This window comes from Pocillopora verrucosa, chromosome 5, assembly GCF_036669915.1.
Source record: "Pocillopora verrucosa isolate sample1 chromosome 5, ASM3666991v2, whole genome shotgun sequence".
Lineage (NCBI taxonomy): Eukaryota > Metazoa > Cnidaria > Anthozoa > Scleractinia > Pocilloporidae > Pocillopora > Pocillopora verrucosa.
Window position 1 is genome coordinate 14,644,073 of NC_089316.1, and position 13,222 is coordinate 14,657,294.

The window sequence follows — 13,222 nt, forward strand, 5'->3', positions numbered from 1 at the left end:
CAGTACTATGGCTTCCTCTGCACGTGTCGTTTGTTGGCAAAACCGTGAGGAATGGCTCTATGTTTACAGAACTTTATACAATTTCGACGATCCAGAGGGTCAGAAAAGAGGAATAGATCGCGTGGCTGCCTGGAAAAGCCGCAGTATGGGTAAACTTCCCCTTGCTATCGAATGCACAGTAAATCTCATTTCAGCTCATTTGATATCCACACGCAACACTCATGATCAAGGCCGGTTGACTCTTGCGATGGCGATAGTACGCTTCGTAAATGGAATGGTTGATTTGGATCAGAAAGGAAAGTTTGCCCGCTCAGTGCAAACAATTGCAGAGGAAATAGGTTTACCTAAATGGCTGGTTGATATACGGCACGAGTCTGCACATCAAAATTTGCCTTCCTTAGAAACTCTCCGTTGTGGCGTACGAGCAAGCTTGTCATGGTTGCAGTATGAATACTGGGAAGCACAGCTTAAAATTCACGATGGGAACATAAAAAGATTAATAGAGCTACTCGAAAAGTACAGGGAACTAACCTTAAGACCCAGTGTCAAGAGTAAAAAGAAGGCGAAGAGCAAGACTGATAACAAACTAACACAACTGTCAAACTCCATAGCTGACACGGTATCTAAGAGCAATCTTTGGTAAGAAGCGTAATTTGAAAACAAGAGATGGCTGAAAAGCCAGATTTTGTTTGTCTTCTTTTTAACTTTATGTTATGTTGTTAATCACCAGCAGAGTGGGTTTTGTGAGAAATGATTTACTCCCCACCTCCCCACCCAACAAAGTAGAAGTTCCCTATCAATGGCAGGGCCCCTTTCTGAACATCAATCTGATCTTCTTTTGTTTTTGCAAATGTTCTGAAAACAGATCTGGTCAGCAACCCAAAAAATTCCATTTTCCACTTAAAATAATCAAACTAACCTAAACTGGGTATATTTCTTGCCTTCTTCAGGATATACCATAATTCCTTGAACAAACCCATACCTTCTAATGAGCACCTTTGCCTGAATAAATACCTACCCCCCTAGGCTATAATGGCAAACAGGTGCCCCTCTTGAATAGGCAACCTACCCTCTTCCCTCACTTTCTTAGATGGTAGGAATACAAGAAAAATGTGTTTCTATTGCCACTTCATTTACAACTTTTTAAGCCTACAGTGCAGTCTGTACAGAAGAATAATTTGTTTCCATTCCAGTTATCACTATCTCCATGTGCTTGCAGAGTTTCTTTATGTGCCTCATTTCTTCTTTTCATTTTGCCTCTATTGCAGGGCTAATTTAATGATAATTCCATTTCTGTTGCTCCTGTGGCTGATTTTTGTTCTTTTTATTGTTCTCATCAAGTTCTTCTCTATAAACAAAGCTGTAATATGTGTTTCACCTATCAGTCATTCAAATTGCCAAAGTATGTACAACGACACTGTAGTGCCACCTGGATTATTCTTGAGACAGGGATAAAGTAACTTGCCAACTTTCATTTTTCATTCCAAGAGAAAATTCCCTCCTTGACAGCTATGTTAACCTTATACTTGCATTCTCTGATACTTGCATCTTTATGGAAAGTAAATCATTTCAGGTTTAACAATTTTTTTTTCCAGGTCTCTTTTGCCAAGTCTTCTGTTCCAGAAGGGCATGTTAGTCCCTTCTTGTGAGCACATAAGTTTATCAAGTATCAACCAATCAACTAAAGATGGCCTCTTTGCAGATTTAAAGACCTCGGAAGTCATAGGAGAGATATTTAAGATTTGGAAACCATTGATAGAAGCACTTGATAAATCGTCTCCAGAATTTTTAATGTCTACAATACATTATCTCCTTGTGGGAGACCAGTCTGCCATCACAGATAAAGAGAAAGACCTATCTCTTTATTATGCTGAATGGGTAAAACATTTCCTACTGTTGATGTCAAAAGAAAAGTGTTGTGAGGTTCCCTTGATGAACATTCTAAAAATTGCCCTGGAAAATCCAACACGGTCTTATTTGACAATTATTTCCAAAATATTGGAAAAAATGCACTTGATTGATTCTAGCTTGAAACATAAAGTACTGCATCTTGTTGAAGTTTTTCTTGAGCAACCCCTTTCAGAATGTTGTTGTGTTAATGATATGGAAGAATTTCAAGAATCAAATCTGGAAGAGTGGATGGCAAGGAGAAGCAAAATCTGCACTAAAACTGCACTTCAACAAGATGAGGGAGCTCCTCAATGGCAACAAGGCAGTCAGCAGGATTCAACTTTGTGGCACTTCATTCCATTTGGAGAAGTTCTTGGAGCTGATTTTGAGTTAGAGTTATCAGTGTGACTTTGATAGTTTCATTCATGACACTTTTCGTACAGGATTTGCTGTAAGGAGGGGCATGGCAAGTTTGATGAATTTTTGTTCTTAAGACTTATTTTCGATTCTAAACTTGATAATAAAAAAAAACCAAACTGTCTCTAATGAATGACAAAAATGATGTAAACTTGGAAGTGACTGAAGAAGAATGTTTACAATTTAATATTATTTTGTCCTGGTCTCCTTGTAATCACATGCATGTCAGAATTTCTCCTGCTCATAAATTCTTTTGTCCATATTTATTGATTTCACTTTTTAAAATTCATTCATTACCTTTCGAGATTGTCATGTGTGCACACTTGTCCTTTTCTCTTTCAACCTTCCTTGAAACAGCTGTATATTGGAAGAATTTGACATTTAATGCCTTCATATCTAGAGGCATTCCTGTAGAAATCAAAACCATTAAGAACTTGAGAAAGATGTTTTTGTCTTCTCATGAGCATGGGACAAAGAAAAAAAATCCTGAGTCCCCATGAGGAATTGAACCTCAGACCTTTGGACTTCTGAAGTTAACTGTACATAATCAGCACTAAGTTCAGGGCTTATTTTCAATCAACACCAGAATGTTCTATTCACAATAATATCTAGAATCATGCCTCTCTTGAACCCCAAGTCCAAATTCCAGGTCTCCAAAATCTTCTTGGAAGCCCTTGAGATGGCTCATACTGGGGGCCACAGTAGCTACAATAGTGCACCTAGAAAGAAGAAGAAGAGTCCCAGAGGAGTCCCTCCCCTTCTAGGCAGTCATACTAAAAATGCTGACTGTAAACCCCATGGACTCTGCAGAGCACACTTTGTTTGCTGGTCAATTTTGACTGTAACAGCTTGGGAGACACTGATAAATTCATTTCTGACCCATCATGCAATTGACATCGATAAGTATTCAATTTCACCAGAATTATGCCCTTTTTTTTTAGCCTGAGGAAAAAATTCTGTTTTCTTGCTTGTAAAATTTTAAGTCTTGGTGGACATTAAATGCAAGTCAAAAAGCTTCTCTGTGAACTGGTTTTAGACTGGATGATAAACAGTAAGAAACAACAAATGAGTGCCTTTTTTATTTCTGCTTCCACTTCCTGCCCTCAGATAGATCCTGCTTCCCCCCTCTCCCACCCCCAGTTCTCCCAGTCTCCCACCCCCTTCCACCCAAGAGTACTGATTAAACACTATCCAAAGACATTTTCAGGGACCCTAACAAGAAATTATATTCCTACAAGTTATTTGTTTGTTTTTCAGATGGTATGAAGAATGCCATGATCTCCCAGAATGAGATGACTGGTCATCTGATGACATTTCTTTCTTGGGCCAAACAAATGGATATAACGTAAATAAAGAGGATCATGAGGTGTTGAGTGGCTTTTCTGACAAGTTAACATTTGCTTTTTTTCCTGACCCCCACTTAGTCTTTTATCTTCTGCTGCCACTCAACTAAGGCATAATACTCAGTTTTCCAAATTCAGTATGGCAGTCTGCGCGGTCTGCACAGGCTGCATGGTCTGCACAGTCTGCATGGTTCACAGTCTGGGTTTTATTACGACCGCCTTCTGGGGTTATACCGAAATCCCAACTGCTGGAGGTACGCCCGAGGAGCACTAGTGACGAGTTTCTGAGTCGGGTGATTATCGGAAATTGTCAGCTATTCCAATATGGCGGACTATTGCGACAACACCAATATTGCGATTTATATATTATTACATACTTACCATGTGAGAATACATTACCGAGGTTAAATCAAGGAAATTTCGCTAAATTTTGTATGGCTGTTTCCTTCACCATTATTGACGTCGAATTTCTTGTTCAGCAGAGTTTTAGCTTAACACCATAGCCGTAATGACCTACGCTTGCAAAGGTAAACAAAACTTAGGAATAGTAAGGTATTCTTCACATTTGAAGTCTATAACAATGTTCATGTCTGGTTCAGTCACGCCGCTTGACTGTTGGTAAATCGCAATTAATAGCGTCACACCGGAATTGTCCACCATACTGGAATAGCCGACAATTTTCCGATTATCACCCGACTCAGAAACTCGTCACTAGTGCTCCTCGGGCGTTCTTCAAGCCGGTGTTCTGGATTGCGTTGAAAGCTTGGTTACCAAGGTGTTGGTGGCCAAATGTGGTTATTATTAGGAACTATTCGACCTTTCTTCTGAAACTGGAAGTTCCATGAACAGTGAAGAAGGCAGACTGTACGTGGATATGAGACCACTTGGTTCAAATTTCCTTATTTTCTAACAATGGGGTTACCTGAAATATAACCTCGTGTTATGAGATACCTACAGAAGGCCAAGAGGGAGAAATTGGAGGGAGAGGGTTTGATGAACACTGCATCAGATCCTTTAGTTGAAGAAAGAATTTCCACTAGATAACAAGGAGCAGTTTCTTGTGTATTCTTGAGTTACTGTTTTCCTTCAAAAGAAATGTATTCGTTGTCTAGTGTGATTACCGATGTTGAGTTTACGCCAGCTATGGTCGGTTTGAAAGGAAAAATTCCCAAAGAGGAGTGTCTGCTAGATGAAGCCCAGCCTGCGCAAAGTTTGAAAAAAGACACCGAGGTTTCACCCATGGAAATCATTGACGGGCAACCCACGTCTGCTGTAGAAAGCCAATCAGCTGAGGCGAATTCTGCCATCAATATTGAAACAGAAATTACTCGTGAGAATGATTTTATTGTGTTTACATTGTCACTTGGTGCAACACCAGATCAGTTGTCTGCTGTAGATGATTCATTGAATAAAGTTTGTTCTTCTAGAGCCAACAGTGAGAATAGAGCTGTGTCTGAGAAAGATTTTGATAAAGTGACATGGTCATCTACTGATGATATAAAATTGCAACAAGGTTTGGTGGAGAATGAGTCTTGTCTTGGTGAATGGAAAAATTCTGATTCTATAGACAAGTCGTCAGGGGATGTGCTGGTGAAGGAGGAAGAGAAAATACCATCTGAGGTAATGGCTTCTGTTGCAGAAGATTTTTCACTTGATGTACAAGGTCCTTGTATTAGTTATTCACCCAGAGAATATTCCAATGATTTGAGATTGTCCTTGTCATCTTCATTGATGAAAGAAGTGTCTAACAGTGATGATGTGTTGGCCTTTGCTGCAAGTGGAAAACAGTATTTTCCTGATATTTATCAAGTAACTGACAATATTGATATACAAGTTTTGAGAAGAATAGTGTCCACGCTGAATGAGACATCAATAGAAAGACACTGTAGTCTTCTGGGAGCTGACAAGAAAACTGGAGATACACCAACCACTAATTCTAAATTGTTAATGGTAGGAAGCAGTAATGAGGATATTGAGGAAGATATATCAAATAGATTGTCTGCTAACAAAGAAGATGAAACAAATCAGGAGTCTACGTCAAATGCTGAAGATCCTGATTTGAGCCAGACTGAAGACTGTGGCTGTTTGGAAGAAACAGCTAGCATTTCTAAGTCACCATTACTAGACAAGGAAGTTACAGAAACACTATGTGAAGATACTATAAGTGTCTTGGTGACTGCGCAGAAAGATGCCATTCTTGAAAGGAAGGAGGAGACACCATCTTGCTGCAGAAATCTTGATCAACCCAATAACACCCAAATCACTGAAGTCAAGGATGACTCTTATGAAACTCCCCTTCACTTGTGTAAGTATGGCTGTACTTTGCATTACTATCCGCAGGTTCTGGCAATCACTGTGGCAAATAATTTGATATTAGAATTACTTCTTAAATATTGTGTAGAACTGACAAGTAACAGAAATTGGGGAATCTGCAAAGGCATAAAATAAATATATACTACATTCATGGTGTGGTAATGAACAGGAAATACTACATTTTGTTGTCAGCAAGTAAATATTTATACAGGGTCAGACATCATAGACAAATCATCTTCTATTCAGGTATTTAATCAAACAAATCAAACTGCATCTGTTATGTTCCTGCCTCAGCTAGTTCACCTCAAACTTCTCATTCTTATCTGTGCTCTGCATCCATTGTTTTGGGAAACACCTGGCTGTGAAAGTTACACTGAGGTGTGCATTGACAAAGCTTAGGGAATTGAATTCCAATTGGATATTTTCATTCTCCTTTGCAACTTGAAAAGTTTTCTCTTGGCCTGTGTAACTAGAAAGGTGTACACAGTTGAACTGAGCACCAATGAGATGTTGTTATTTAGATTTCTATTTGCCAAGTCTTTTAATTTATGATTGAGTGTTCTTACATGTATTTCTGTATATTTACTTGACATACATTGAAAATAAGTATTCTTTTTGATTTGTGTAAGTACAAGTTAGTGCAGGCATTTGTGATGAAAGGTGGATAACTAATTGGTTGAATAATTTTGAGCAACATGAAATGAAGTTGTGTTATTCTCTGTTTTCTAATTAATGACTTTTTTATAGAAGGACTTTGTGGAAAAATCTTTCTTATCATGTTGCTAGTTTGACACTTAAGTGGCGATCTCTGTAAGAGCGGTCTAGGGCATTTTGCATGGGAAAAACGTTTTCCCTCAAACTTTGTGCGATAAACTATCTTTGGTAGCAAGTAAATATAACTACATTAGTTTCTGGAAATACGTTAAATTAAAATTTTTAGCGCTCTCAAAAGTCAAAGCTGCTTTAGGCCCTTTTTTGACCTCTTGCGACATCGAAAATTTCCAAAGTTGAATAGCCTGGTCCTCATATCACACCGTATGCAGCAAAAAATCTTTTGTATTTTTAAACTGTGTAATATGTCAGGTGAATAGAAGGCATTTCAATTTTGATATTCGTTTATTCAGTGGTTCGTCATAATTTATTTAAAAACACTCGTTAGGCAGCTTTCTGAAATTGGTCTAAAGTACTCTTTCTTTCTTGGTTGATATTTCTTAAGTCCAGACCAGACCATTGAAAACTCCGCTTGATTTCTTCTAATAAGATATTTGGCTGCAGAAAAATATAAAAACATCTTGCGATTTAGCAATTTTGCTAGCGTGACAGCCGATTATGCAAATTAGTTCATTGAGCAAACTCCTACCGTTTTATAGAAGTAGCTCAATAAATCTTAGATTTTAAGCATTTTAAGTTGAAAAGATAGTAGGACAGAGCTTTTAGACTACACCGATTGCTACTCTAAACATTTCAAAAGGCCAGAATTTTACAAATTTTACTATCTCGTGACGAAAGACGTCAACAACAATGCATCGAATATCATAATTTGATTAGCGCTCGCTTAACATTTTAATGGCAAACTCTTTTTTAAAAATTTGGCTTCTGCTATTTCATGCATATTTGAGTTCTGACAGGTTATGCTATTTAAACCTGTATGTACATTTCAGAACCAAACTACAGGATTCTATTCAGTGTAACCGGCGATAACAGCACACACTAAAATACACCGTGACCAGTGACTCTGTCATGTAATTCAATTGTGTAATTATCCTGAATTGCTTCTCCTTTTTAAATGAAGCAGCGATGACATTATTTTTGGATCAGAATTCTAGTCGGCAGGAATAAGAGAAATTTTGTCTGCACACCTGTCTTTAAGACAGTTCTATTCTGAACTTTAACATAGATCCAATTCAAGTCTTCAATGCATGCATTGATAGTCTCGCCGATGCTGCACAAAAGACCAGGATTACACATTTGGAATCCCAAGTAGATTGTTGGGAAAAATGCTCCTTTCCTAAAAAGTCTGAGTTTGTTCAAAAAGCTGGGGAAGCGTGCCAGCTGGTGTGCGATGTCATGGCTCTAAGAGATGGTAAAGCGTTATTCCAAGCGGTCGTAGACCATGAAGAGAAGTGCAAGACAGCTATTGATGTTGACCTTCAAACCCTTATGGTCGCCTATCAGAATGCTCCCACAAATTCACTTAGGACTCATATATATATTTATACCGATAGATTATCAGCCAACGAGCTTAAACGTATGCATCAGCCATTTGAAAACCTCTCCGATAGACAAATAAAGAAGGCAAGAGCACAGGCGAAGAGTGAGGTGCCTGTTGAAAAAATCCCGCGTCACAGAATCCGACCTTGACCTCCATATGAACTTGCTAGTTCATCATGTAAGTCCTGTGTCTACGAACATGACTGAAAGTCTTTATGACAAAGTGAAGAGGGAGTGGGTTCATGACTTTCAGTCATTGTCATTAGAGGGTGAAAGTTCGACTGAACTGGTTGCAGTGGCCACAGAACCCTTGACAAGTGCTTCACAGCTTCCCATGGGGTGGGCTCTTCATAAGAGAGGTGCAAGTGTACGGCTTCCGAAAAACGTCAGGCAGTACTTGACACTAAAATTTAATATTGGACGAGACACTGACAGAAGACTAGACCTAGAGCAAGTAGCAAAGAACATGCGAACTGCTTGCACTGTAGATGGAGAGAGAATGTTCGATGGAACAGAGCGGTTATCCAACCTACAGATTCAGGGTTTCTTCTCGAGATTGTGCCTTAAACGGCGATCTAAAATATAACAAGAATCGAATGATACCACAGACGCAGACGACGAAGTCGACGACTTGATAGAGGCATTCGCGTCTAATATAGACGAAGGGTGTTTGAGAGAGGCCAGGAACACAGTAATGGATGAGATAAGACTGAAACATCCAATCATATTTGATGTCTATGATGTGTGCTCGTTGGCAAGAGAATGAAGGTTGCCTAGCCCCAAAGTCAAGATACTAAGAGACATCTGCAAACATTTTGAGCTCGCATTAAAAATGCGAGATACAAAGGCAGCACTTCTTGCAAAAATGGAGGAAATGATTTCGGAGTGGAGTTGTTATGCAGTCTAATTATGACGTCCGCCCGTTATGCGAATGCGATATCCTTTTTCACAACAACTCTCTAAAGTTATGAACAGCGACTGCTATGCTGACAGGTGTAACGATAAAATATAATTTGTTCCTTTCAGCCAGAAATCCGAGCAATCGCTCCTTTATTTAGACATGAGAGGTATTCAGGACAATTATACGATAGAATTACGTGACAGAGTCACTGGTCACGGTGTATTTCAGTGTGTGCTGTTATCGCCGGTTACACTAAATAGAATCCTGTAGTTTGGTTCAGAAATGTTCATACAGGTTTGAATAGCGTAAGCTGTCAGAACTCAAATATGTATGAAATAGCAGAAGCCAATTTTTTAAAAAAGAGTTTGCTATTAAAATGTTAAGCGAGCGCTAATCAAATTATGATGTTCGATGCATTGTTGTTGACGTCTTTCCTCACGAGATAGTAAAATTTGTCAGCTGACTTTAGCAGTATGCAAGACCAATTTTTATATGTAAACACAGGATTTGTCTTGTTTCCTTGCAACTTTGCACAGGAATTCCATGGTGCATTATTCACTGGTTCAATTCCTGACCACAACTTTCTTATTATCTTTGCCCCAAACCTTGAATTAAGATAATTGAACTTTTGGAGGGCAGTTTTGTTTACCTGTTTGATAGTAATTGCCAGGTCTAAAGTTTAATTACATCTTTGCCCTTTTCCTTCTAGAAATTTGTAAAATCATGCATGATCTTCAAAACATGGTTTTTGTTTTTCAGGTCTGCATACATTTTTGTGTGAGTCCTTGTGTCGTTTCAGACATCATGAACTGATTCAGCTGTTGTGTGCCACACCCGACCATCGAAGTATTAACTCAGCGACAGTGGAAAGCAAATCATTGTTAAATTTCAGAAACTATGTGAATGATAATTTGTGCGATATCCATCGTGATATCCCAGAGCCATCATCAAAACTGCGTTTTCCAATCGTTCACCTTGCCTGTCTTCTTGGTAAATACAAGGCATTAGAAGAACTGTCCAAAATTGGTTTTGATCCTGTGAGCCAGACGTCAAAAACCAAAGAGACACCTTTACATATGGTCATGCGGTTAATACGTCATTTTGAAGGAACGACGCATAATCTCTTTCTGTCTGATGTTGTTGTAAACATCTTGAAGACTTTGAGTCGCACAACTTCTGTAAAGGTTTTGTTGTCAATCAAAGATTGCAGAGGAAATACAGTTTTTCATTCTTTAGCGGAATTGATGGGTCAGAGGAAGCTGCCCTTATCGGCAGCAATGTTTCTTGTATACATGTTCAGAGTCTTTGTCCATTTTCTTCTGAAAGATCTAAGTTCTTCAGAGGTTCGGTCGGCATTGTGGAGTTCTTTAAAGGAGAGAAACGATATTGGGCAATCTGTTGAGTTATTATTAATGAGAAGTCTGCATGGCGCACCTCTGTTGAAGTTCCTCCAACATCATCTATGTGGTACAAGGGAGAGCTCAAGGGGTAAGTCAAATATGGAAGGGCGTGGCCGAGTGGGTACGCTTGTCCCAAGTTCGAGTCCCGCTCGGTTGCCTTTGAATCTAAGTTACCATATATAGCATATGGGAGTGATTCAAAAGTAGTACAAGAGGGTTGGGTTGTATGGTGAATTTAGTCTCAGCTCAGTTATCCGAGACAGGGTGAACCGAAGTGTTGCTTACTAAGTGATGATACGGGATGGGAACATGGTAGACCTAAGGTCGTTGTCTTACCGTTATTTGTTTTATTCTCAGTAAATAGCGCACTGAAGCATGAAGAAGTTTGTGTGAAACCTGAGTCAGATGAAACCTCGCCTGGAGCTCTAAAAGAAAATCAAGGGCTACTCACATCTTCAGACAGCATCACGACCGCTGATCCTTCAACCGACTCGCACGCACACTTACTAAGCGGGACAAGACATGCAAGTATTGTGGATTTTATTCTTTCTACTCAGTGTGCAATCAGCAACTCAGAAAAAAGAACCATTTTGGCACAATTCCGTGCGGAGTACGACAAAAGACTCAAGTCTATGGAGAAAAGGGTTTTGGACGTGAAACAGCTTCTACCACAGACGCCACGACAACTTAAATTAAAACGAAATAATTTGATGAAAGAAGCTCGTAAGGTCAAATCGAGAATTAGTTGGAATACAGGGGCAATGCGGAAAGCTATAGATAAAAGGAATAAACAGCGACGAGAGTATAACAAGATTAATGAAACAATCAGTTTGGTCCATGAACTGAAGAAAGTTATCTATGGGTAAATTATTTGTCCGCACTTATCTTGTTTAAGTGTGAAAAGTGAGAATATACGTCCAAGATTCGTCACATCGGAACTCAGAGCTCGAACATTCCATCCCTGCTGAAAGATTTAAAAGTTGTCAAGCTTATAATATCGTGGAAGAGTAGATCTTCCACTTAAAGTCGTGTGAAATATGAAATTTCGTTCTTTAGTACAAAGATGTAGATAATTTTTAGCATGGTACGTTGCGTTTTTTCTTTTTTTGTAGACCACGTGTAAAGAAATTTATTAGTGTAATTTGTTAACGTAAAGTGCAAAATTATACTGAACGGAATGCCACAGAAGATGTGTTGTTAAAATTACCTCGATAGATCTGGGCGGTTCTTAGATGGTCCTTTGTCAGGGCAAAACCTTCGCTCTGACGAAGAGCTAACGCTCGAAACGTCAGCTTAGAAAGTCTTTAAAAGGCCAATTTACATTATTATTCAGCTGAAAAAACCAAATTACCTTGTTATACTTCCCCACCGACGCAACACCACAGTTTCTTTAGAAACTTACGGTCCTCCCTTGTGACAAATAATTTTAGTTCATTGTTATAATCTAATTTGCGCTTCTCTCCCAGTGTCCAACGTATTATCTTTATTTTATACAAACTTAACAATTTTAATCGTTGGTATGTCTTTATGAGTTGTTCTTAAACAGAACAGGATCGATCAACTCGTCTAAAATGAAAACAAAATCGATTCGACATTGCATGTATTTCCATCTGTACTTGTGACAGATTTTTTTTAACATACCCTAACATTCTGAGGGTCTCAATGAGGTGATGGCTTTTATGGCTTACGTTTAAAAATTTGGCCACTTTAGGTTAACAGTTAATTTCTTTCCGTCACGGTTAAGGGAAAATATTTTACGGTCAACTTTTTCACGTGTAAATGTTAAAATTTGTCAATTTTTTACGCGTGACGGCCATTTTTTTGAAACGCCATTGAGATCCTCCATTTTACGTCTACATCTACAACTATGAAGTTGGTAAAAGCTGTGCAGACATCACACCAACTATTGTTATACAAAGATATAAAGAATATACAATACTCGCATGAAATTAATGAAGAAATTCGGATAGTAATTTTATAACTGTTTTATTTAAAATAGAAGGATATGAAATAAATTTGCCTAGTGATGGTTAACTAAATAGAGGAGTAACTTAGAGTTAAGGATAGTATGGTCTCCCGCCACAATTACGTTGTTTGAATTCAATCTATCACCCACTTCGAATAGAGATGAGTCAAATTCTTGAAGACTATGCATATCATTCATGTTGAGACGATAGAAGGAGGCAAGGAATAATGATTTTGATTCATTATTTTGAATCTGAGTCCAGATAATCTCACAATCGATACTTAGGTCGTCTCGATGAGTAACATCCTTTTTCACAGCTTGGAAAACACCTCCATGGTTGTCAGTCAGCTTATCTTTCCGAAAGATGATATAGTAATCTGGAAAAATTTCGTTGTTCTTGATACCCGGACGTAGCCAGGATTAATTACCGAGGATTATATCTGGCTTGTATTCCTCGACATTTTGGTTACCTTTAAGAGGTTTGGTACAAACACCTCAAGGATGCTTATAATGAGGACCTGAATTCCTTTCAGTTTTGCCACCAAGCAATAGTAACATTAGAAGAAGTCGCCGGAAAGTATCCTTTGAAGACGGAGCAAAGATGGCGGAACTAACGAGGTCGGAAAGAACGATTTACGGCCGCCTCAAGTCCTCCCCGAATGGTCTGTTTGGAGATCAGAGTTATATTTAAGCCAAAGTCGATGTACTTTTCCTGAAATCCATGCGAACTTGATAGTATTGAAAGCAAATGTATCCCGAATAGGAGCAAAATCGCCACCTG

At 38.7% G+C, this 13,222-nt stretch overlaps 2 protein-coding genes across 2 annotated transcripts; both read left to right on the forward strand.

The window, feature by feature from the left end:
- On the forward strand, positions 1 to 2,492 carry LOC131782261 (uncharacterized). Its single transcript, XM_059098990.2, has 2 exons — positions 1 to 639; positions 1,596 to 2,492. Exons 1-2 carry the CDS (start codon positions 8 to 10, stop codon positions 2,296 to 2,298), a joined length of 1,335 nt encoding a protein of 444 aa, XP_058954973.2. The 5' UTR covers positions 1 to 7; the 3' UTR covers positions 2,299 to 2,492.
- A 1,948-nt stretch (positions 2,493 to 4,440) lies between these two features.
- LOC131782272 (uncharacterized) lies at positions 4,441 to 12,532 on the forward strand. The gene is made up of 3 exons (XM_059099004.2): positions 4,441 to 5,955; positions 9,835 to 10,563; positions 10,833 to 12,532. Exons 1-3 carry the CDS (start codon positions 4,746 to 4,748, stop codon positions 11,339 to 11,341), a joined length of 2,448 nt encoding a protein of 815 aa, XP_058954987.1. The 5' UTR covers positions 4,441 to 4,745; the 3' UTR covers positions 11,342 to 12,532.
- The last annotated feature ends 690 nt before the right edge of the window (positions 12,533 to 13,222 follow it).

What these genes read in the sequence shown, in the direction of transcription:
- LOC131782272 (XM_059099004.2), top strand. Translation starts at nt 4,746, where the DNA reads ATGTATTCGTTGTCTAGTGTGATTACCGATGTTGAGTTTACGCCAGCT. An exon ending in TGAAACTCCCCTTCACTTGT is followed by an intron (nt 5,956 to 9,834) that starts GTAAGTATGGCT and finishes TTTGTTTTTCAG; the next exon opens with GTCTGCATACATTTTTGTGT. An exon ending in TACAAGGGAGAGCTCAAGGG is followed by an intron (nt 10,564 to 10,832) that starts GTAAGTCAAATA and finishes TTTTATTCTCAG; the next exon opens with TAAATAGCGCACTGAAGCAT.
- LOC131782261 (XM_059098990.2), top strand. Translation starts at nt 8, where the DNA reads ATGGCTTCCTCTGCACGTGTCGTTTGTTGGCAAAACCGTGAGGAATGG. An exon ending in GTATCTAAGAGCAATCTTTG is followed by an intron (nt 640 to 1,595) that starts GTAAGAAGCGTA and finishes TTTTTTTTCCAG; the next exon opens with GTCTCTTTTGCCAAGTCTTC.